This window comes from Centruroides sculpturatus, unplaced genomic scaffold, assembly GCF_000671375.1.
Source record: "Centruroides sculpturatus isolate CEXI.00-Female unplaced genomic scaffold, Cexi_2.0 scaffold111, whole genome shotgun sequence".
Lineage (NCBI taxonomy): Eukaryota > Metazoa > Arthropoda > Arachnida > Scorpiones > Buthidae > Centruroides > Centruroides sculpturatus.
The window spans coordinates 438665-463988 of NW_019384655.1; the positions used below are offsets into that span (position 1 = coordinate 438665).

A 25324-nucleotide genomic window follows, 5' to 3' on the forward strand; every position below is an offset into this window, starting at 1 on the left:
TCTAATAAAGATAGAACGTAAAAACGTGTCTATTCCGAAGATAAAAGACTCCTCTAAGTAATGACAGTCAATATATAAATATGTATTCAATAGTTTTTATTTTCCTGGTTGTTATACTGTATAATTGTATATAATAGAAAGCCTAGGAATCAGTCAAAAATGACCCCAAATTTTTACACTTCGACTCAGGAAACCTTCAAATGTCGAGATATGCAAAATATTCGGTTTTCTTTTCTGTATGTATTGATGTTAGACTATGGGGGGACATGATTTTGTTCACTCTGTTTGAAACCCAATAATTTTTGTGGATTTTAAATCCGAGTCGGATGGTTTAACACAGGCAGGGGCGGATCTAGGTTTTTCGGGGCCTAGGGCTTATTGAAGTTCAATGGGGCTCCATTTTTATTAAACCTAACCTATTCTAACCTAACCCATCAACTATTTTATACCATACGATAAGTGCTCATTGTTAATGAAAAAGTATTAAAAATTTATGATGATAATTTAATTTTTCTGGGCCCTCGACACTTAGGGGCCCAGGGCTTAAGCCCTATTAGTCCATATGTAGATCCGCCCCCGAACATAGGAGTTATTAAGCTTCAAAGTGGTTGGTCTAAATCGTGCTCCCAATCACATTCTAATACAGGGGTGTCCAACCTTTTTGTTTCTTTGGGCCACATTGTAAGAAGTCGAGGAGTTTTGGGCCACAAGTATAATATATATACCTGTGGCCCAAGTATGTTTTGGCCCAATCCTTAAATATACAAGTATATTTAAGAATTAACATGTCTAGATTATAGTAATAAGCATTAAAACTTTATTACGAATAAGGATATTTTAAAAAATTACTTCTACAGACACTTTCAATTTTTATTTAGAAATAAATAAATTCATTTATTATAAAGGAGATAAACAAAAATTTATTTGAAAAACACAAATATTTGTTTTATTTGGATCTCTAATTAATAAAAAGTGACGAAACACCATTTTAAAGTGCATTTTTATTCAACTAATATATTTATAAATAATGTGTAACCCGAAAAGTAGCCAATGCGTCAAATGATATTTTTTACGCCAAACAAATAAAAGGGTAGCCAAATTTGGCGCAAAGTAGCCAAATCTTGCAACGCTGGAAGGAGTTCTAAATAAAGCTGGAGTTGGGACTCAAAGCAAGAAAAGAAGAGAAAGGACCCAAGATAAAAAAATTAGGAAAGTTGAAAAATTAAGGGTCAATATTTGCATGACAAAAGGTATATTTAACCTTTCTCATTTAATAAGAAAGAGCTTTATTCGTATATTTAATCTTTCTCATTATCTTTTTTTCTTTTGGCCTTCTCTCCTTTCCCCGAATTTGAGTCTATACTCTTTTGAGTCACAACTTCAGCTTTATTTAATATACCTTCCTCATTCATACATTTCCAAGTTTTTGAAAATGTTTCCTTTCCACTCAAAATTAAAATATTTATAAAGGTTTACTGCTTTGTGAAACGTCTTTTTTGAATATGTGCCGTTGAAATAAATAAATTAATTTAATTAAATAAAAAAAATCTGTCGGTTTTGTTTACACGTTTATTGGGCCGCATTGGAACTTGCCTTGGGCCGCATGCGGCCCGCGGGCCGCGGGTTGGACACCCCTGTTCTAATATCTTAAGCGAGAACATCTTAACGGGTTTTACTGTACTACTGTATTATAAAATGACAAAAAGCTTAATTTTGAGGAGAGAGACGAGTTTTTTTATTTAAAAAAATGTGAACGCTATTCATTAAGTCCAACCAAACTGGAGATATGACGACTTTTTCTATATCTCCATCCTGTCTACCTTTAATTAAGAACCAAAATTTAATAGCATTAATGACCCTTTATACACAAGTTACTGCGTCAAATTTCGGTTTTTAAACTTTACCCATTCTGAGATATTATATAATATCTCAAAACAAAATAAAAAAAATTAAATTAGACGCCAGCACACACACGAAGTTTTCCCTTTTATTTGACATTTTTTGGGTTCAGGTGGTTTCCAAACCTATAGATTTGCAAGAAACTCGGAGGGTCAAATTTGACACGATTTCAATACTTTTCCGTTCTATATACATAACAAATTGGGAAGTAAAAAGGAGTCGGAGTCGGCGGACTTTTGACGACTCCGACTCCACAGCCCTGGTGCATACTATAATATTTAGGTGCTTATAATTAGTTTTATCTATCTAAAATTTTTTTTTAATCTTTTGTATATTTTACAGAAAATCTGAAAAATCGAACATTTTTTTACAAATTTTTATTTCGCCCTTTCAAACTTGGCACCCTCGTGATTCGTGCGCCTGGAGCAGTTTGCTCCAACTGCTCCGAGGTAGTTACGCCACTGCATATAACGTTACTGAATAGATAAAAATGAGAATTTAATCAAAATGCTCGTATTAAAACACTAAAACATAAAGACTCTTCATTAAAATGATTAAAAAAAATAAGAGTAAAAGGCAAAAACCGAGAGTGGGAATGGGAGATAAACTGAATAAGGACTAATATAAAACTTAAACCGTGTAAAAATAAAAGGGTCTAAAAGATTCAAATGAAATATTTAAGAGGGATGATAAAATTTTTATAAATGATAAAAGGGTTTAAAAACAATTTTAAAAAACTTTAAAATATTCAAACGGTTAAAAAAATGTACGATTTACATAATTTTTCCGACAACATTTAAAATTGCGTATGGTGTCATAACAAATGTTATGAGATTTTATTTTAAAAACTTTTATATAATTAATTATTATAAAATGGCAAAAAGCTTAATTCTAAGGTTAGAGATGAGTTATATTTTAAAAAATTATAAATGCTAATAGTGGTGTGAGACAAAAATCTGAACTGTTTTTAAAGCATAATATTTTATCCAAAAATTTAAGTAACTATTAATTATTACATATCATTTTAAAAGATTTTATTTACAATAGTATAGAATTAACGAACACGATTATATGGCCAACGGTCGGCGATGTGCCGTAAGTTTGTTTTGATAGACTCGCAACTCCTTTAAAAACTTGACAGGAAGACCGTCCAAAGTGAAAGTCTAATTCTTCGGATTAATCGGGTGGTATTTTTTGCTGGCCAACTTTATTGTATATTATTTGCGCCAAATACTCAAATAAATCCTCAATTGGCCGGTATTGTGGAAGATTTGACGATTGTTTTTGGATCCAAAAGAAATGTTTTTAGCTTTGAGACACTCCACAGTCAAATTTGCCTAAAAGTTTCGCCTCACTACGCAAATTCGACCGTGGAGTTCAGGCCAAAAGATGAAATCGTCATTTTCATGATGTATGTTAAGAAAAGAGATTAGAATTTTCTTTAGACATTCATTTTCGTGCACGTCAGCATCAATTGCAAGAGACTCCTTAACAAATGGCTTCGAAACACCTGCTGGTAATATGACAATGTACGGTATGACTTTGCTTCAAATTTATTCTTAAATTCGTAATTTACTTGGGCGATGCTCAATTTTCATAGTTCGCATAATAAATTTCATTTCCTGGTATTTGCATGCCTAAAAATACTTCTCGTCATCCAAGTATTTCCAAAATTTGTTACAAGCCATTTAGGCAATTTTTCCTACAATTTACTCTGGGGCCCTCTTCTTCCTTTTCTTTATGTCCATCTTAAATTTTTTACCGTCGTATGTTCAATGACAAGTAAACCTTTTATCTGCTTCCACCTGTCTAACCATATCTTTGTTGTCAAATATTTGTCGAAGTGCTCTTTAGTTTTTAACATTTGTAACGACCGACTTTCTTCCACTTTCAGGCCTTCTTTGCCACAGTTATTCGGAAAAGTATTTTCCTAGCTCGAACAAAACTTCCTCCAAATGTGAGGAAAACTGGGAAAATACCAGAAACAATTGTCATATTTGCATCAACTGCTCGTTACGATTCGGTGATTTAAAAAGAAATTTGGATATACTGTATGCATCTGTAACAACACTGACAGTAGAGTACAGTCTTACTTTTTGGCGTTCTGTTGCAGGAACATAGTATAAAAGGTGTAGTCTATCGTCACCAAGGATGTTTTCCTCGAGAGGAGCATGACTGACTGGACTCCTCTCGAGGAAGATCATCTCTATCGAACTTCATCTTCACACTTAGTTACAAAAAACCTAGATAACTGGCTATAAATATATTTACAGTAATTACAAAAAACCTAGGTAACTGGTGTAAATATCTCTTTCTCTCCCAGTGTAAACCAGATGCATATTATGTAAGCCAAACCGTGAAAGTGTTATTGTAATAAATAAACCCTCTGTTAAATGTTAAAAGTGCTGGTATTTAATCGCATCAGTCTCATTTAACATGTGAAGAAAATTTGAAAAACTCCATAGAACTAGTTTATTGATCAGGTGCAAACTCAATCAACTATCAGTGTTCAGTGATTTTACCTGCTCAGCCACTGGCAGACCTTAGGATCCACAGGGTTCTGCCAGATGGTGAGAGACCTAGCATCAATGTGCTTAAATTTTGACAAAGCAAAGCAAATTTAAAAAATTGCTTAATTAAAATTTCAAGGATTTGGATAATTATATATATATTTTAAACAGAAAATAATTTTATTAACAACAACACAAACTAAATATAAATATATATTTTAATTTTTAAGATTTAGAAATTGTCTTGTCTGATATGATATTAAAGTTGTATGGTAACATTTATAAACCATTTGCATTTAAATTTAGTAACAATAATAAGTTAAATTAAATTTAACTTTATAGCAAATAAATGTAATCACTATTTAACTTTAAATTTTCTAAAAGTTAAGTTAACTCGTGGATGAATGCATTTTTTCCTGATGGGTAAAGAATGGTACCAATACAAATTAGTGGGATAGTTCATCATCAAAAGACTTCCATGTTCTAATTCAATCTTTACAGGATCTATTTTGCATTTAACATTTTTTCCTCTAGATTCTTTGTGTTTTAAAACAAAATCCCTTACTTGACCAAAAGAAAGGGATGCAATAGGAGCTTTCTCCTCTAATTCCTTTTCATTATCTTGATGCTCACCTATATGATCTAATCCATTCTTATACCTGAAATACAAAAAAATCACTTAAATTAATTTATATATATAAATTAATAGGTGTGTGTGTGTGTGTGTTACAGACTAAGTGATTAATATGGGCATTATGAATGACTACTAACATCAGGCATTATAACAAATTTCATTTTCTTTATTGTAATTTATGAGCCCACCAGTGGCCAAGTGGTCTTTGTTCCCTGAACACTGGGAGTTCGGTCGTGGGTTCGTGCCTTGTTCGGATGGGCTGGCCACATGGAGTTTTCTGGGTTTTCTCTATGCCTGTAACACCTAAATAGGGGCCAGTGTCCATTAAAAAGACCCCCTGGAAGGCATCCCCATAGGCAGATTGCCCAAGTGTTGTGTTGCCATAACTTCAACTACAAACAACAATCATCATAATTTATCACATTGACTGGTCAGTATGAATACTGTTATCATCTGTCAGGCAAAGTGACAATAATGATATAATGATGAATGAGTTATCATTCAACAAAATATTAAACTTTTTTATACCATAAACCAAAATGATATTCCAAATATTTTTTTTAAGTTGATTTTTTATGACAAAATTATATAATTTTGTTAATAATACTCTGTTAACATTAGCTTAATCAACACTATTAATAATACTTATTTTAAAAAATATTCTAGTTTGTAAGTAAATTTTTCAAAATTGTTTTGTTGAATACTATGTGCAAAGTAATTGCCAAAGTTATCTTGATTTAATAATCATTCTATTTATTATGTAGTATATATAGTGTGCTGATTAATAAAGAGTTTAATGTAATAAATATACTTATACAGTAGAGCCTCGAAAACTCGGCACTCCGGATAACTCGGCCACACCCTGGCAGGGCAAAAAAATCCTTAGTTAATTAATTTTCATTATAGATAGCTTTATGCCTCATAAAGGATTTTTCTGAGGTCTGTCTTATCAAGTAAATTACTGTACACAGTGTATTCATTAATTTTCATTTTCATGTAGTAAAGGCTCTATGCCTTCATAAAGTATGTACTTTTCCTTTGTTTAAGGGTATTTGGGCAGTTTATTCTCTGTTGTATTCTCAAGCAAACAATACATACAAGTACAGTACAATATTTTCTGAGGAAACACTCATACTTATCCTTTTTTAACCCCATTCCCGATAACCCGGCATTTTCACAAACTCGGCCACCCTTCGGTCCACATTAGGCCGAGTTTTCGAGGCTCTACTGTATTAATATTAAACATATAATTTGAGTGAGTTTTTCTTAAAATACTTGGAAATAATTCACAAAAATAAATAATTCTTAATAAGAAAAGTGGACTTTTTTGAAAATTTCAAATTGCCCAAAGGGAATGTAGCTTTATGCATAATGTCTGGATGTTATGAATAATGATTATTAATCACTTGGCCCATAACATACATATTTATATATAAAATACACACACACACACACTGCATTAACTGTTAAATTTGCAGCAATACCTGTTAACAAGTACGAAATTAAAACTGATGCCTGTTACAGAAACAATCACTTGACGCAGATTAGATATTAAATCTGTCCATGGTAAAGCAGGAATAGTAGTACCTGAGAAACTGTATGTCAATCCAGAATCTCCATAAGCTACCTGTTATAAAAGAAAATGACAAATTCAGAATATTGAATTCAAATTGATCTTATAATCTAATATATAAAGAAGAAAGTTTGTTATAAAAAATAGCTGACAAATTTACAATTAAAAAAATACATAGAAAAGACTAAAATGTCTTGATTTTTGCCATGTTGAATTACCAGAAACAACAGTCTTCTTTTATTAGAGGCTACAACTCTGCGAAAGTATGCAAAAACAATAATAGGTCATCTGTGGAATAGAAGACTGTTCCTGGTGATTCAATAGCAAAAATCAGGGCATTTTAGTTTTTTCTACATATTTTTTAAGAAAGTTTATTAGTTTGTCCTTTATACACTTCAGCATGGTTTGAGCAAATGCAATTAAACTTTCCAGAAACGACCCTCTCAACCAGAAAGTTGATGACTACTTTTGGTCAAATTAACTTCAATCTGCAGCAAGATTGTGGCAATCAAATAGGAAAATTACTTAATACAAAGTTACCAACTGGCATGAAATATGTTTTTAGGGATTTTGAAGGCAACCAAGTTTAAATATTTAGTCAATTTTTGTAAAATTTGATTGGTTGGCCAATTGCCATTTCATACTTAACTGTGAATGGTAGATTCAAGTTAACATTTGAAAAAAAATGAATGTTTTGAATTATCTCATGTAAATAGAAGTCAACAACTATTTTCTGTTGAAGAACATCAATTCCTGTTTAACCCACTAAAAGCAATTAAAAACATCAGTTTTCAATTGCTTTTAATGGGTTGTCTTTAATATTGATAATATTAGTGGGTCATCAATAATAAATTGAAAAAAATAAATTTATATAAGTACCTGTTTTCTTGGAATTTCATGCCATTTACCAAAAACTTTGACTTTGAGTAGATCATTGCTGAAATATTTTATATCTTTTTCGAGTTGACCAAAAATATTATCAGCTTGCTTTTTTGTAAAAAGGATGGTATAGCTTAAATTTAAATTAATGTTCTCAATTTTCTTCCATTTTAATGAATTAATTTCTAAACTTTCAAATATGGAATCATCATCAGACTTTTTTCTTTTCTTCTCAATTGTATAAACAGAAAGCATATTCTAAACAATTTCACACAATCTCCAGCAACAACTCGTCATACAGAATTATCAGGTTATCTGCTATTTTTAAATATATAAAAATATATTATTAAAACAAAAATATAATAATAAAAATTTCAAATTATTGTTATTATATAACTATCTAAGCAAAAAATTAATATTTAAGCTGTGAGGTTTTAATTAAAAATAAAATATGAACAAAGGTGCCATCCATTAAAATTAATTACATACTGTATAGTTTTAGAGCAACTTTTGACATCCTCCCTCCCTGTTGTGTACAATGATGTATTTTTTGCAAACTCACTCCCCTTTAATTACATGTACCCTTGCCCCATGTTCACAGACAGCCCTGACATGACAAAAAAAAAGACTTAAAAAGTTCTATAACAACATACACAAATAACCCAAATATTTGAATATTTAAAAAAGTTCTGCAAATAAGTTCAATTTAATTGAAACAAATTGGAGAATAATATTGTCTGATTTAATAAAAGATTTTGTTAAATGCAGATTATAAGATACACTAGGTTATCAAAAGTTTTTAGACACTACCAGAAATCTCTTTCAACACGATCAAATTCCTATCACACTTCACAGCATATACAGAACTGGTTTCATAAAAAGGAGGCAAAAATGTTGGACTAGCCTGCTGAGAATTTGGATCTTAATCCAATAAGAACATCTCTGAAACAATAATACAAAATCAATCACAATAAACATCTTTGCTCTAATCTTTAATAGCAGCTTTGCTGAATGAATGACAATCTATTGTTGTTGAGACCTGCCAGAAACTGGTTGAAAGTGTCATGACACATTGCTGCTGTCATGCAAGCAAAAAATAGACCAATTACTAATTGCCATATTAAATCTATTTTTATAAAAACATTGTGCTGTCCAAATATTTTTGATAATATAATGACAATGAATATTATTCATTGTCATAATATTATCATCATACTTAATGACAATGAATATTATTCATTATTTTCACTAAAATTCAGATTTTTAATATTTGCATATTTCTAATAAAATTTTGGAGTTCGTACCCCTATGCGAATCGCTCAATGCTGATGAGAACATGTCCAATCGGAATTTAATATCCTTTCTTTATTTATGAATATATACAGTAATGTACAATACAATGTATTTACAGCCCGACATCAATCGAAGGTTGAAGTTGTTTGTGCTGACCGCTTGTTCTAACATCCGTTTACAGTAGCTGCTGGTTGGAAAGTGGGTGACCAGTTCAAAGTTCATTTTTTTCTTTTCTTTGTGCCCTCTATCGTCCAAATTGGCACATTGCCGACAGGCGCAACAAAATAAACAAACTATCCTATAATCCTACTATGGATTATTAAAATCAGTACAATAATTTGTAAAATCTAAGTGACTCGTACAACACGGAATTATCTAGTGTTATAGGGGGGTCTACTGTACTCAGCCAGTCAATTCGTCAGGTGCAAGCCTGTTACCAACTACTGGTATTAAATAATTTTATCCACTTGGCCACTGATGGACACACTAGAACATAACTTGCTCTTTATAATACAACAAATACAATTTTAATAAACATCCAAAATATATCGAGTATATATAACATTCTAATGTATAAACTATACTTTCATCCAACAGCTAAATCCAGATGATAAACTGAATACAAACAGATCAAAAATCACATCACTCAACAACATATTGACTATTTAATATATTCATTTTTACATAAAAACAGTTTTAAACAATATATTAAGGATTATCATACACCAGCAACCAAACACTTAAAACAGTTATTAAACTGTGGTTATCATAAAAATTCTAATTTAAATATTACAACTATTACAAATATTACCTAAAATGCATTTTGAAATTTAATTTCCTTCCGTGACTTGAAATGCATTTTAGGTAATTTTAAAATTAGTTTTTACAATGATCAAAGTTTAATAAGTTTTAAATATTTGGTTGCTGGTTTAAGATAAGCCCAACATATTGTTCACAATTGTTTTGTTTATATAAATACAAATATGTTAAATATTATTAATGTAAGAGTAAAAAGCAGAGTTATCATCATCATAATAATGGTTGCTTAGATAGAAAAACTTTTTCTAAGTTTTAAATTTCAAGTTTTGAATATATTTAACCTTCATTAATGCTTTGAATATCAGTTGCTTATTAACAATATGAATCTCTCAGTTCACAGATGAATATGAAGCAATTGTTAGAGTTGAATATTTACTATATAAGGTATATAATTTGCAGTGATAATTATAAAGTACACAACTAAAATTTTTATGTTATTGCTTTTTTATAGACTTTTTCTTTACATAATCTGTACATCATTGTAGAAAGAAAAACAAACAGTAAAATCTATACTTAAAAAAATTGCATTTTCATAAGTTTGCAATATTCAACTCATGCAATAAAAATTAATATAAACTTGAATATTTACTTTAATATTCAAAGTGCACATTGTAAGTAACACATTCAAATTCAGAATGGCTGCAAAATCTCTACATACACTAGTTACAAGTTATCCAGTTCTTTCATTCTCTTTGAAATTATAACTTTTTTCCATTTCTTCTACACATAATTCGCATAGTGACAATTAAATTCATTAAAGCCGTTTCTGATAATTGTTACACATTCTCAACTACAGAACTGTATTTAAAAATTTATCACTGAAAAAACATTAGCATGGAGATTGATTTTACTGACTGATATATATGTCTAATACTGATAGTTCATATACAAAATGTCAATCAAGAAGGTTGGCTCTCATCCCTCTCCATCATGTCTTTTCTTTAAAGTCAAACTCATTATACCAGATTATAAAACAATCTGTCTCAGAATATGAGACAGATATACAGAAAAACCTACAAATGCAAAACACATCAAACTCCTAAGTACATTCTTCCCCAAAATGTAACATTGTACTTGCCAGAATAGTTTTTTCCCCCCCTAATTTCAGTGTTCCCACAAAATGCATAACAATGATCATGATGTTCATTGTTATGCATTTCATGGGAACATTCTTTGAGTTTATTTGATACCTTGTTGAATTTTTCCAACCTTTTAAAATTTTCAATTATTAAAATTGTTACTTTTCTGTTGAATAAGTTTATTCTTTTGTAACCACATGATTCGTTATTCATCGAACACCCGCTACTACTATTGTTTTGCCAAGTTTCAGTCGCCTTCAATCTTTTTAAACTAAATACTATGAAAATGATGTCTAAAAGAAAGTAAGTTGTTACAGAAGAAATTAGAAATATAAATAAAATGTATATAAACCGTATTATTTATATCATGACAACAAATTTTCCAATTATCTGAATCAGTCCTAGTCCCCCATGAGCATTATATAAACAGGATTTTACTGTATTTTCTCTTATTTCCAGTATAAATATTTGTAGGTGCCATAGCTTTGCTGACATAAGAGGACGAGACGCCCCTACTCAATTATTGTAATGCGTTGAGGGTTAAAATTTTGCATTTTCGTTCGAAATCAAGATAATTTAGTCTGGATTTCGAATTCTGGAGGATATCGTCCAATTCTAAGCTATCGTTCAATGAGTTTGTCATGGAGACTAATCCTTTAATTGACAAGCGAGTGACCTTGGACACAATCTCATTCATTAACTTGGTGAATACGAAAAGTTTGGATAAAAACGAAAGCATTTATCAATACCTAATAAATTTAGAAATCGTTATCCAGACATTATTAATTAAAACGCAATTTTTCGAAACAACTTTCGTCTCCAACGAATATAACCTTGACCCAATTCTGCATCAACACTAGAACGGACTTCACTCTCGAAACTGAACGCGAATTTAAAAAGTTGACACTTCCGCCACCTGTATCACAAAGTAAAATAACAAAAAGGAATGTAAATTTCAAAACAAACTAAAAATTGTGATACGTATTAATTAATAGTTTAAGTCGTAATTTATTAGTTTATATAATATTAATTGTAATATTTTTTACAAACGAAAAGTTTATAAAACGGTGCCTCTCGAGTTGCTTACGCCCATTTGGTAGATAGACGTCAACTGTGGACGTTGTGTATCTTGGAAAAAAGTTTGTTTTTACTTCAACATTCCCTATTTCACGCAGAGTTTGCTGGTAAGTTAATTAACAGAAATTTGCATTGTAAAAATGTTTGCTTATTCAATGAAAATTTTAAATTATTTATTCATTTAATTTATTGGTAAAAGTTAATTTTATGTAATTGGTTCATGTAAGTCTATGCACAAATTACCTCAAAGTAACTTCTACCAATTACATATGTGGACATATTGCAAAATATCATTTTACGCAATCACTTCTCGTTATGGACTTGCTTATGAAATTCAATTACAAAATTAATCAATTTCTGTATTTTGTACTATCCAATATATAGAATTTTATTCCTCCTCGGCTTTTAAATACTTCATAACTAATACAGTACCTATTTTGTAGGTTTTTGGATGGAGTAATAATCTTTTGTTCAAAAAATCTTTGTATATTCAATTAACTACAACTTTCTTTTTCAAATTAAATTTATTTTCTCACATTCTTTAGTTACAATGGCTCACTTCAATTATTTGAGTGAAGAAAGCCGGAAGGAATTGAAGAAAGTAGCAGATGCTATTGTGGCACCCGGAAAGGGTATCCTTGCTGCCGATGAAAGTACTGGTAAGCGTAACTATTTAATGGTTTGGGGAAGTGGATTTTCTTTGTATTGCAGTGTTTTAAATTATAGGTACGATGGGAAAGCGCCTTGCCAATATTGGAGTAGAGAATACGGAAGAAAACCGTCGTCGGTTTCGCCAGCTGCTCTTTACGTCTGGTAAAAGTATGAGCGAGAGCATTAGTGGGGTCATTCTTTTTCACGAGACTGCCTATCAAAAAGCAGATGATGGTACTACCTTCATTCAGCTTTTGAAAAACCAAGGTATAATTCCTGGAATTAAAGTTGACAAAGGAGTTGTTCCTTTAATGGGTTCTTTTGATGAAAGTACAACACAAGGTAATAATTTAATATTTCTTTAAGTTGTCATGTAGATAGAAGTAAATTTAATACTGAAGCATGCTCATAAAACAAATGTATTAAATTTTTTATGTAGAGAAGTTTTGAACATCACTTTCTCACTAATGTAGTGCCTTTCCAGCAGTCACCTGACATTGCAGAATCTGTATTGTAGATTATTAATATACAGTGGTACCTCAGGTTATGAACGCCCCAGCATACGAAATTTTCAGGATACGACATGAAATTCGAACATATTTTTGCTTCACGATACGAACAAAAACTCACCATACGACGTTACATTACTTCGCATTTTTCATTTGTTTTTCTTACTACAGTTATTTTTTTAAATGTATTACTTGGCTTTAATTTGAGTATGTTTTTCGCGTTGGAACGAATTATTTGGTTTTACATGTAATCGTATGGGAAAAGATGATCCACCTTACGACATTTTCATGATACGATTTCAGTTTCGGAACGGATTAATTTCGTATCCTGAGGTACCACTGTAATAATTTCAGCTTTACATATGTTGTGTGTTTATCACTTTCTTACTTCAAACATTAATTTTTTAATGTTATCTCTTTATCAAATGTGAATAAGTACCACTGCTTATTCAACTTGCTTTTCATATCTAGTATGTACAATATTTATATTAATGTAGATACATTAATATAAATATAGGAAATAACAGAAAATGCAATATTTGCATTCAGGAAATTTTTGTTGCTTATAAATTCTAATATATAATTTCCATTTATTGTCATACAGTATTTGCATTATAACATTTGCAAACAATTCAAATATTAAATTTATTCTTTTTTTAATAATAATGCAAAATGATTGTAAGAGAAATATATTGACTGTTTTTATGTGGGTGAGGTTAAGTGAATTCAATGTTAAAAATAAGTTAATTCAATTTCTCTCCTATAAAATAATCAGTTAATTTTCATTAGAAATATATTTTATCAAAGTTGTACTGAATTACAAAATTTCATTCAAAGAGAATCTTCAATATCAGATACAGTATTTTAAATTCATAAAAAAAAAATATATATATACAATATTTCTTGAGTCTCAGTATTTAAAACATGAAAAGAGAATTGTTGGAAGTATTAAAACTTTCCAAAAACTTTCAAAACATAATTCCAAAACTATCTAGAACACTGATGCAAAACTTCTAATATTTTAGTATTATATGAATCTGTTCTATCATTTACCACAGTTTAGTAATTATTCTCATAATGTTATAAAAACCCTTATTAAATGACATCCTTCATTCTTCTCTAATTAAATTTCAATAAATTCATATAGATTCTTCAGTTATATAAATCAATAGTTTTTATTTTACCAAAGTTCATTTGTTCCCTTTATTTTTGCAAAGAAACTTATAACCTTTTCTTTGTGTAACAGGTTATTCTAATAGATAGCAATTTAATCATCGTCTGGATGATAAATCTTATCAATATGCCAATACGATTTTAGTACAGAAAACTCAAACTATTATTCAACACAAATATGAAATATTTTTTATTGCAAAAATATTTCATATGGGTACCATATACTATATTACAAATAATGCCTTTTTATTAAATTCTTAAAATATTTTCATTTAACTTTTCTTGCTTTTCAGGAGGAATGATTTTTATCATAATTCTCTGTGATGGATGCAAGAGTTCTTACTCAGTCTGACAACTGAGCACCACCTAGAGCTATTCTAAGCCAATTTCCTTCTTTTTCTAAATACACATGTGTATTCAGGATAGAATGTGTACTGTACATAGGTGAATTCTATCCTGCCTAATTCTAATAGAGATTGTTTTCATCAGATTACATTTTTGAAATCTCAAACTCAAGATGGTAAATTCTTCATAGAAGTAGCCACTGGTCCTCTAGACAAAATTTGTGGGTAATTTTCTCCATAGGCCTACACTTCAGTCTTCATATCTTCTTGCTTTAACAGTTATTCTACTATATATAATGTGTTGCATATTTAAGTACAATTAAGAACTATGTAATGAAAACTTAGGACATATTAACCTTAGTATTCAATCATTTGTTGAATATAATGTTAGAAAAAAATATATTTATTTTTTTAATTGTAATCTTTCAAATGAAACTGATGGATGATTTTTATGAATGTGTTTTTTTTTCTAAATTTATTCCAATAATTCTCAATGGCTTCACTAACCCAGTAGTGGCTGTGGATAAACCACTGAACATTGGTTCTATGGACTGGCCATATTGAGTTTTCTAGGTTTTCTTAATGTCTAACACCTAAATAGGAGGCCATTCTTCTGTAGAAACTCCTCTTGGTAAACTGTCCTCATCTCATTAAATATCAATCAAAAACAAAAAACTTTCATAAATTACTTTCATATTGTAATGCACTTTAAAAAATCAGCAATTTGTAAGAAATTTAAACTTCATTTTGTATCATTCAATCTGACAACTTTTAAAATTTATTTACAGGATTAGACGATCTTGCAAAACGATGCCAGGAGTATAAATCAATAGGATGTCAATTTGCAAAATGGCGTTGTGTACTTAAAATAACTTCTCATACTCCATCACCATTAGCCATCTTAGAAAATGCAAATGTCCTAGCTAGATATGCTTCTGTTTGTCAACAGGTATCCTCTTCTAACTGATATACATAATTCATGGTATTTAGCCACATTTTCATTGAAATTCATATGAAAATAAAAAGTTAAATCAAATGCAAATAATTAAGCTAAATTTCAAATCAAAACTAACTGTTTACATTTTTCTATATTATAGAATGGTCTAGTTCCAATTGTCGAACCAGAAGTCCTTCCAGATGGAGATCATGACTTGGAACGAGCTCAGAAAGTTACAGAAACAGTTCTTGCTGCAGTTTACAAAGCATTAAATGATCATCATGTTTACCTGGAAGGAACACTACTTAAACCAAATATGGTCACTGCTGGTCAGAGTTCTTCAAAGAAGTATTCTCCTGAAGATATAGCAAAAGCAACAGTAACTGCCCTTCAAAGAACTGTTCCTCCTGCAATGCCTGGTAAATTTTAATACACTTTTTATTCAAATGAAATGTATACATATATATACAATAACTTAAGTGTTCAAACTTAGGAGTAACATTCCTCTCTGGTGGACAATCTGAAGAAGAAGCAACTGTAAATTTAGATGCAATTAATAAGTATTTGGGCAAGAAACCTTGGGCTCTATCGTTCAGTTTTGGTCGTGCCCTTCAAGCTAGTGCTCTTAAAGCTTGGTCAGGTAAACCTGAAAACATTAAAGCTGCACAAGAGGAATTTTTGAAGAGAGCCAAGGTCAGTGTATTTTCAAATCTTAGAATGTATTTTAAAATACATTCTGATACTTAGTTTTTTTTATTTATATTAGGCTAATGGATTGGCTAGAAGAGGTGAATACAAAGCTGGTTCTGTTCAAAGTGTCTCTGCGTCAAAATCAAATTTTGTTCCTACTCATGCATATTAAGTGCCAAATTTTTCATTGTTTACAAAATGTAATACTTTACAAAAATACTTTTTATTAAAATCATATATATTTTTGATAACTAATTTCTGTAAAATTGCATAATCAATATAAAAATAAAATTTTGTAGTTTTACTAACAACTTTTTTCAATAAATGTTTGCAAAATTTTTCTTATTTGTTACTAAGAACATTTCTTAGATAACTTTTGCATGATCTTTGTCATTTCACAATTTATCAAAGATCTGGTTATCTAATTTGATAAAGGTCATTGAAGTGACTGAATTATAGTTCAACATTAGATAAGTTATCAATTTAAAAATTTTAGTTAAATTCTTATGTGAAATGGCTTATTTGAGTGTGATGTGCACAATTATTTTTGATTTAGTTCTGTTTACACTGAAACTGAATTTTTATGGAGGAAAACAATTATATATTTCTAATATATAGTGTATATTTTAACTGTTATCACTAGATAACTAGTTTGATTTACAGATATTGGTACTTCAATTCAGTATATATCTAATGCTTTTTACATATCTTGGAGTGCTTTCAAAAGTGAAGAAAAACAAAAATCTATAGAAAAATTTCCACAATAGAAAAACAAAATAACTGAATATTGTTTATTATACCATTATATTGTATAATAATCTGCAAAACTTTCAGGAAAATTACATGGCTGGATTGCATATGGATCCTAGGATTCGAGAGCTCCAAAACTAAAGCAATTTTACCATTGCAATTATATATCAAAATTATTCTACAGTTAAGATTAACTAATATTGTCATGGGAATGTCTAATCTCATGTCAAGAAGCTCAGTCTACAACTGAAGACAAACAGCAATGATAATCATTATACACAATACTTTCTACAAGTTATATTCTGTTCACATTTTTGTTGGCTGTGTTTTGAATATGCTTAAATTATAATCTCTTAGGGGGAGTTCTGATCATTAAGGGCTGTCAGTAAATGTCTACACTGAAAGGGGGGAAGAGGTTAAAATAATTTAAATATATATTTATCAGTAAACTCATTTTTTTTATTCTTTTGGAAGGCACATTTTGAGTATGTAAATTGTCTAATTAGTTATAAAAATGGATTCCACAAAGAATCGGTGTAAAGAAATAAGGTTTAAATAAAATAATTTTAAAGAATCCCATATACTGTAATTAAAATAGAATGAAAGTATGAAATAATAAATGAGCATCCTGCTGTTACAGGTCAGGTCTATTCGAATTTACAGGGGGTTGATTCACACATGTGCCCCATCTCTCACTACACAGCTTTCCACCGATAAGATTGATGAACATGCCTATCTGACTACTAAGTGATGATGGTCATTTGTTGATGACTGGATGGTCGAGTAGTTAAGGTAACAAACAACATACAGCTCTGGAGACCAGGATCGAACTGGATAAGCTGAAAAACCACAGGAATTTTTTGGGAAGGTCTGTCCAGACCTTCCTAAAAAATTCAGTTGTGGGTTTTGCACCTCGCCCAGACAGGCTGGCCAAGTGGAGATTTTTGGGTTTTCTCCATGTCTATAATGCCTAAATATGGGCCAGTTTCCCTCAAAAAGACTTCACAGAAGGCATTGTCCAAGTGTTGCATTGCCATAACTTAACAAAGGTACCCATTTAACAGACTTTGAGAAAGGGTAGATTGTAGCTTTGAGAAGTACTGGTTTAAGTCATCAGGCAGTTGCAAACAGTGTCAAGTGTTCAAAAAAGGTAGTTCGGCATTATTTGTCAAATCCTGCAAATTATAGACTAAAGCGTAGAAATGGACATCCTTCAAAGCTTACCCCACGAGACCTCAGATGAATTGTTAATGCAGCCTCTAATCCACCACATCCACACATCAAATTCAAGACAATTTGGGTATTCAAGTACATCACAAAACCGTTCTAAGTGTTTTACACAACAAAAATGTTTGGTCTCGAATGAGAAGTGTCCTGCTCTTAAGCCAGAGCACAAAGCTACCCAACTCAATTTTGCTAGGAAAAATATGGTCACTCAATGGAATAAGGTAAGTTTTTTGTTTCGTTTAGATCTATTGTGCTAGCACAAGAAATAACCTTTTTGTCATATAGTAATCTTTTTGGGGGAAAAAAAAAATTTGGATGGTCCAGATGGTTTAGCATTCTACCGGTGTGATTTACAAAAAGAGCACAAGTACTTTTCGTGATGGAAGTGTTATAGTTTGGGGTGCTTTTTCTGCATTGGGAAAATTGGATTTGGCATTTGTTACCTGTCGCACGAACAGTGCTGACTATCAACAAGTTCTGGAGAACAAATTGCTGCCATACAAGCATAGATTCAGAAGAATTCGTTATTTTCCAAAAGGTCAACACATCTATCCATACATCATAATATACGAAACAATAGTCTGAAAATAAAAGGATTGGTCAGTTTATTCGCCTGATTGCAACCATATAGGAAACGTTTGGGGATCTTGGTTGGTTGAATTTATGACCAAAATCATCAAAATGCCAACGTTGAACACTTAAAACAAGCAATTGTCACTGCTTGGAATTCCCTTGAGGTATCAATCATAAAAAATTTTGTTGACAGCGTACCAAATTGCATTTTCAATTGTTGCTAGTAAAGGATGTGTGCAAATAAATTACTAAATTAAAGTATTTTGTAGCATTTAATGCTTTCATCTATTAGTCGATTCTATACTTTTGTGGTGCTTAAAATCAGTTTTTTTTTTACAATTTCTGCTGTTTGCTGCAATATAGGAAACTATGAGTTTTGACAAATTGTTTTTATGCATCCTGAACAATGTAAAATAGTAGTTACATCATATGTGTAATTCCTAACCTTTGTATAGTAAATTTGCAGCAGTTCTATACATAAAAGGATAGAATTGCTGCAAATTTACTATACATTAGTAATTTCAAGTATCTCATGTCGTTCAAAGGAAAATTGTTTTCTTGGTAGTATGCAAAATTTCAAGATTTTGTATAAAGCAGTTGCTGAAATTAAGCACTTAAAAAGTGCAAAAATCTCCAAAAAGCTGTATTTTCTTCCCATTTTTCTTCATCCAGCACTGCAGACGCTTGTAGAAAAATCCACTGGGTCTAAAATATTCTGAAGGTGTAAAATCCGAAGGTTCAATAGCTAACTGTAATTATTCCTCTGTTTTGCCAAGTTCAAACTTTAAACTTAAGCCTTTCTTGTTATCAGTTAGGTACTGGCCTACCTTCCTGGTCGATTGATTCACAAATGTTCCCCAGAGCTATTTTACTTTTATCACTTACTTTTATGCTTATAAGAAAATTTCATCGAAACGAACGATTCTCATTCAAAATATCATCCATAATAACAAAAGTTCAAATTTATTCAAATTATGACTTTTTATAACAACTTTACTAACGGAGTATTGAAAGCACTCAATCGGCGGCAGTTGTGTTGACTGTTTCACTGAGGTAAAAGATATTCCTCATTGCTCCACAGGATCTTCCATGGTCATGACACATCCAGTCCTATTCTGGCAAGAAAGGTTTGTATTCCCATCAATAGCAAGCAACTATTGGTCATGGATATACAGATAACAATGAATCAAGTTTCTCAATACATTTCCACACCATGCCATAGGATGCATTCAATTGCCATAACACTGCACAAACACTAGTGGAACCTGTAGTATCATTCATTGACTATTAATAGCAGCCACGGTAACATGTTGAACTGATTGTTTGCACTCTCATTCACATTGAATTCCCAAAAGTAGTTTCCTCAAATTGAGTTAGCATTTCCCTGAGAGCTTGTGGAATCAAAATGGTCCATGGCATTTCTTAAGACAACAAAATTCTTGAAGTGGAGCCATACCATGGCATGACTCCAAGAATTTTGCTATCAAGAATTTAAACTATTATGAGATGATTACCATCATTTTCATAAAAAAGCCTTCATAAGTAATGCAAGTTTTGGCAAAGCCATAACTGATAAGAATGGCACTTAATAGTTGTGACCCTTTCATACCGAGAACTTGGTTGTAACTCATGCTTTTACAAAGGATACTGGTTTATTGTTGCTTGTAGCACCTTAGTGTCATAGTGGTCAATTTTAGTACTAATTTTTTTTCTTTTCCAATAGTCTTTCACATCCCAAAATGTCACTGTACCAATTTGCTTGCATTTGGACTACTAAATATCTCTGTAGACAGCATTGGTACGGGTACTTTAATTACAATCACACAGTACTCTATCACCGATGGCTGGAGGCAGTTAAGGAGTCAGTCTGCTGGTTTGGAAACCTGGAATCAAATCCAATTGTGCAAGCAACCCCAGGATTGAGTGGTCCATTCCAGTTATGTCAGATCTTCTCATCATCTCCTTGTGGGCATGATAAAAAATTCATAATGGATATAAGACGGAAAAAATTCTTTAATGTCCACAATGCTGACAATGCCAACTGACAGAGATTGTCAAAAAAGAAAAATTATTATTATTTTACAATTTTACAAAAATTTGAAATGAGTTTCCTCTTATTCAATACATAAGTTATGACAATTTAAGAAATTCAAATTTACAATTCACATTCACTAGTGTACAGTACCTGAAATATAAAACATGGTTAACTGGATTTAGGACCATCACATGTTTTAATAAATTAATATATCAGATACTAATTACAATTTCAATCCTTTTATTTAAAAACAATTTTAACAATGCATTTACAAGTTAAGAAATATTTGAATTACAATACAATCATAAATACAGAGCATTTCTTAAAATTTAACAATAAAGTAAAATACATACAAGATAGAACAAAGGGCCATACTCTTTCTTTACATCCATGAACAACCCAAAAAAATAATTTCAAAAATGATAATTTACATTAGTAAAGTGAAACAATAATCACTTTAAAGGATGTTTTTAATTTTTCAAACCAATTGGAATGTTTACAGTAAATTTAGTAAAAAGGAGAAATTTTATGTATATGCACATACTAGCACATACAAACAAACATTCATATACAAATTAAGATTCATTTAAATAAAAAAAATATCTTCAATTTTTTAAATGAGGTTGTAAAAAATAGTTTCTAATATTGTTTTATTTTTATTTAAATGGTTTTAAAATAATTATAAAAAAGTGAGCAAAACTGTAGTTTTTTTACTTTAGAATATCTGTATTAGAAAGGTAGTGGAGCCGTCCCTCCAAGACGGGTCGTCGGCAATCTCTGCCCTACACATGGGGCAAGTCCTTTCTCTGTCAAACCATATTGACACACATTCCTCACAAAAAATGTGCTAGAAAATACAAAGTATATTATTAAAGTTTAACAATCTTCAGTAACAAAATCTTTGCTACAAAATATAATGGTAAGATTAATTAAAATAAAATCACTAAGTATCAATAAAATTCTTCATAAAAAAATATAAAAGCCAGTGATTTTACCTCATGATTCTATTTACGTAGCTTACATAACATAAGTTAAAAACAAAATTAACACAGATCATTTAATAAATTAGTAATCAAATTAAGAGTTTCATAAGATTGTTTCCTTAGTCTTTGCTATTACACTAGTATAAATAAGTCAGACCTAACTGATTTGCAGACCATCCATTAAATTAAAGTTTCTGACAAATTTAGTATCAGTTAAGTTTTATACATAATAAGCAACGTTTATTAATGAAAATTTTGAACTTGATTAAATCAATTGTTCAAAAGCTTATTAAATATCTGAAACATTAAAAATGTATATTAGATAAATGATATGTTGTAATATAATAAAAATAGTATGTAGCTTAGAAATGTTACTACAATAAAAATAAGTTTATTTACCAATTTTTAATTAAAAATCATTTGGATAGTGATTTGATGATTTTGGAATAAACTACAGTCCATTTCAAAATTATAAACACACTCAACTTTTTTCAATAACAAAAGCATTAACAGTAGTAATGAATTTATTATATTAGTATGTTGTTTACAACATCAGTTTAAACGTTTCCTGAAATTTTTAGAGCTATCTGACAATTACAAAAAAAATTATCACATATTTTCAATTTTTGATTGTCTCAAAAGTATAAACACATGTGCATAAAAAAAAAACAATTTCTGATGTCTCAAAATTTTGTAGGTCCACCATTTGATTTAATTAATTCAAATACTCTATCAGGCATACATTTTACTGGTTTTTGAAGTTGTTTAATATTTTCCCAACAATCCATGAAAGCTAATTTCAATTCATTTACAGTGTTGTATTGTCTGTTTTGGCCAACAAGACCCCCAATGCTACAACATAATGCCCCAAACATTCTCTATCGGGTTCATATCAGGGCTCCATGATGGCCAATCAATTACATTAATTTTTTTTTTCGGCAAACCAATTTTTAGTTGACTTAGATGCATGAATGGCAGTAGTTTATTCTGTTGGAATTGCCAGTTTTTTGCCCAATAAGTGATCCAAAAGTTATTAAATTTTGATACAACAGTTCTTGATACTTTTCTGAATTCATTCTACCTTCTATAAATACAGTAAGACCCCACTTAACACTGATTCAATATAACGTCATCTGTTTGAAGCCTAAAAAAAAGCTCAAAATTTACGCTGATTTAAATTATTGTGGCATTTTATTGATTCATACATAATACGATTATTGATGAACACAAATCAATCAGAAAAAGTTGGCAAAAAGATGTACTCTCCCTAAATCTATGTTTATTTGGTGCAATTTTGGAAAAAATATATCATCATGGACAATGTTCCCTCTAAGCTGCGCGGCCACGCACTGCTCAAATTGTTGCCACGCACAAGAATTTATGTGCCACACAGGCAAGCATGCACACCAATTTGAATTGTTGTTTACTTATTTCTCACTCTGTCTGCAACATGATTATTGCTATGTATATTTCGATTAAATACATTAAATCATTGACAAAAGATAATATTTTGTATGGAAGTATGCTTTAAAATGAATTTTATTCTTTACTTNTACTATATTTGTAGGTGCCATAGCTTTGCTGACATAAGAGGACGAGACGCCCCTACTCAATTATTGTAATGCGTTGAGGGTTAAAATTTTGCATTTTCGTTCGAAATCAAGATAATTTAGTCTGGATTTCGAATTCTGGAGGATATCGTCCAATTCTAAGCTATCGTTCAATGAGTTTGTCATGGAGACTAATCCTTTAATTGACAAGCGAGTGACCTTGGACACAATCTCATTCATTAACTTGGTGAATACGAAAAGTTTGGATAAAAACGAAAGCATTTATCAATACCTAATAAATTTAGAAATCGTTATCCAGACATTATTAATTAAAACGCAATTTTTCGAAACAACTTTCGTCTCCAACGAATATAACCTTGACCCAATTCTGCATCAACACTAGAACGGACTTCACTCTCGAAACTGAACGCGAATTTAAAAAGTTGACACTTCCGCCACCTGTATCACAAAGTAAAATAACAAAAAGGAATGTAAATTTCAAAACAAACTAAAAATTGTGATACGTATTAATTAATAGTTTAAGTCGTAATTTATTAGTTTATATAATATTAATTGTAATATTTTTTACAAACGAAAAGTTTATAAAACGGTGCCTCTCGAGTTGCTTACGCCCATTTGGTAGATAGACGTCAACTGTGGACGTTGTGTATCTTGGAAAAAAGTTTGTTTTTACTTCAACATTCCCTATTTCACGCAGAGTTTGCTGGTAAGTTAATTAACAGAAATTTGCATTGTAAAAATGTTTGCTTATTCAATGAAAATTTTAAATTATTTATTCATTTAATTTATTGGTAAAAGTTAATTTTATGTAATTGGTTCATGTAAGTCTATGCACAAATTACCTCAAAGTAACTTCTACCAATTACATATGTGGACATATTGCAAAATATCATTTTACGCAATCACTTCTCGTTATGGACTTGCTTATGAAATTCAATTACAAAATTAATCAATTTCTGTATTTTGTACTATCCAATATATAGAATTTTATTCCTCCTCGGCTTTTAAATACTTCATAACTAATACAGTACCTATTTTGTAGGTTTTTGGATGGAGTAATAATCTTTTGTTCAAAAAATCTTTGTATATTCAATTAACTACAACTTTCTTTTTCAAATTAAATTTATTTTCTCACATTCTTTAGTTACAATGGCTCACTTCAATTATTTGAGTGAAGAAAGCCGGAAGGAATTGAAGAAAGTAGCAGATGCTATTGTGGCACCCGGAAAGGGTATCCTTGCTGCCGATGAAAGTACTGGTAAGCGTAACTATTTAATGGTTTGGGGAAGTGGATTTTCTTTGTATTGCAGTGTTTTAAATTATAGGTACGATGGGAAAGCGCCTTGCCAATATTGGAGTAGAGAATACGGAAGAAAACCGTCGTCGGTTTCGCCAGCTGCTCTTTACGTCTGGTAAAAGTATGAGCGAGAGCATTAGTGGGGTCATTCTTTTTCACGAGACTGCCTATCAAAAAGCAGATGATGGTACTACCTTCATTCAGCTTTTGAAAAACCAAGGTATAATTCCTGGAATTAAAGTTGACAAAGGAGTTGTTCCTTTAATGGGTTCTTTTGATGAAAGTACAACACAAGGTAATAATTTAATATTTCTTTAAGTTGTCATGTAGATAGAAGTAAATTTAATACTGAAGCATGCTCATAAAACAAATGTATTAAATTTTTTATGTAGAGAAGTTTTGAACATCACTTTCTCACTAATGTAGTGCCTTTCCAGCAGTCACCTGACATTGCAGAATCTGTACACCTGACATTGCAGAATCTGTATTGTAGATTATTAATATACAGTGGTACCTCAGGTTATGAACGCCCCAGCATACGAAATTTTCAGGATACGACATGAAATTCGAACATATTTTTGCTTCACGATACGAACAAAAACTCACCATACGACGTTACATTACTTCGCATTTTTCATTTGTTTTTCTTACTACAGTTATTTTTTTAAATGTATTACTTGGCTTTAATTTGAGTATGTTTTTCGCGTTGGAACGAATTATTTGGTTTTACATGTAATCGTATGGGAAAAGATGATCCACCTTACGACATTTTCATGATACGATCTCAGTTTCGGAACGGATTAATTTCGTATCCTGAGGTA

At 30.7% G+C, this 25324-nt stretch overlaps 4 protein-coding genes across 4 annotated transcripts in view; 2 read left to right on the forward strand and 2 right to left on the reverse strand.

The window, feature by feature from the left end:
- Positions 1–4632: 4632 nt before the first annotated feature.
- On the reverse strand, positions 4633–11849 carry LOC111626407 (DNA oxidative demethylase ALKBH2-like). The gene is made up of 4 exons (XM_023369773.1): positions 11436–11849; positions 7496–7813; positions 6528–6670; positions 4633–5068 (listed from the first exon to the last, which is right to left on the reverse strand). The coding sequence occupies exons 2-4, from the start codon at positions 7748–7750 to the stop codon at positions 4768–4770; spliced, it is 699 nt and encodes a 232-aa protein (XP_023225541.1). The 5' UTR covers positions 7751–7813; positions 11436–11849; the 3' UTR covers positions 4633–4767.
- On the forward strand, positions 11826–16345 carry LOC111626409 (fructose-bisphosphate aldolase-like). Its single transcript, XM_023369774.1, has 7 exons — positions 11826–11870; positions 12309–12422; positions 12490–12756; positions 15229–15389; positions 15538–15796; positions 15871–16070; positions 16144–16345. Exons 2-7 carry the CDS (start codon positions 12314–12316, stop codon positions 16237–16239), a joined length of 1092 nt encoding a protein of 363 aa, XP_023225542.1. The 5' UTR covers positions 11826–11870; positions 12309–12313; the 3' UTR covers positions 16240–16345.
- A 2920-nt stretch (positions 16346–19265) lies between these two features.
- LOC111626406 (RING finger and transmembrane domain-containing protein 2-like) overlaps positions 19266–25324 on the reverse strand; it is a 51486-nt gene continuing 45427 nt past the window's right edge. The window contains exon 9 of the mRNA XM_023369772.1: positions 19266–21499. Within this exon, the coding sequence (XP_023225540.1) occupies positions 21368–21499 (132 nt within the window). The 3' untranslated portion in view covers positions 19266–21367. The remainder of the gene's footprint in view (positions 21500–25324) is intronic.
- LOC111626410 (fructose-bisphosphate aldolase-like) lies at positions 23734–24919 on the forward strand. The gene is made up of 3 exons (XM_023369775.1): positions 23734–23912; positions 24351–24464; positions 24532–24919. The coding sequence occupies exons 2-3, from the start codon at positions 24356–24358 to the stop codon at positions 24819–24821; spliced, it is 399 nt and encodes a 132-aa protein (XP_023225543.1). The 5' UTR covers positions 23734–23912; positions 24351–24355; the 3' UTR covers positions 24822–24919.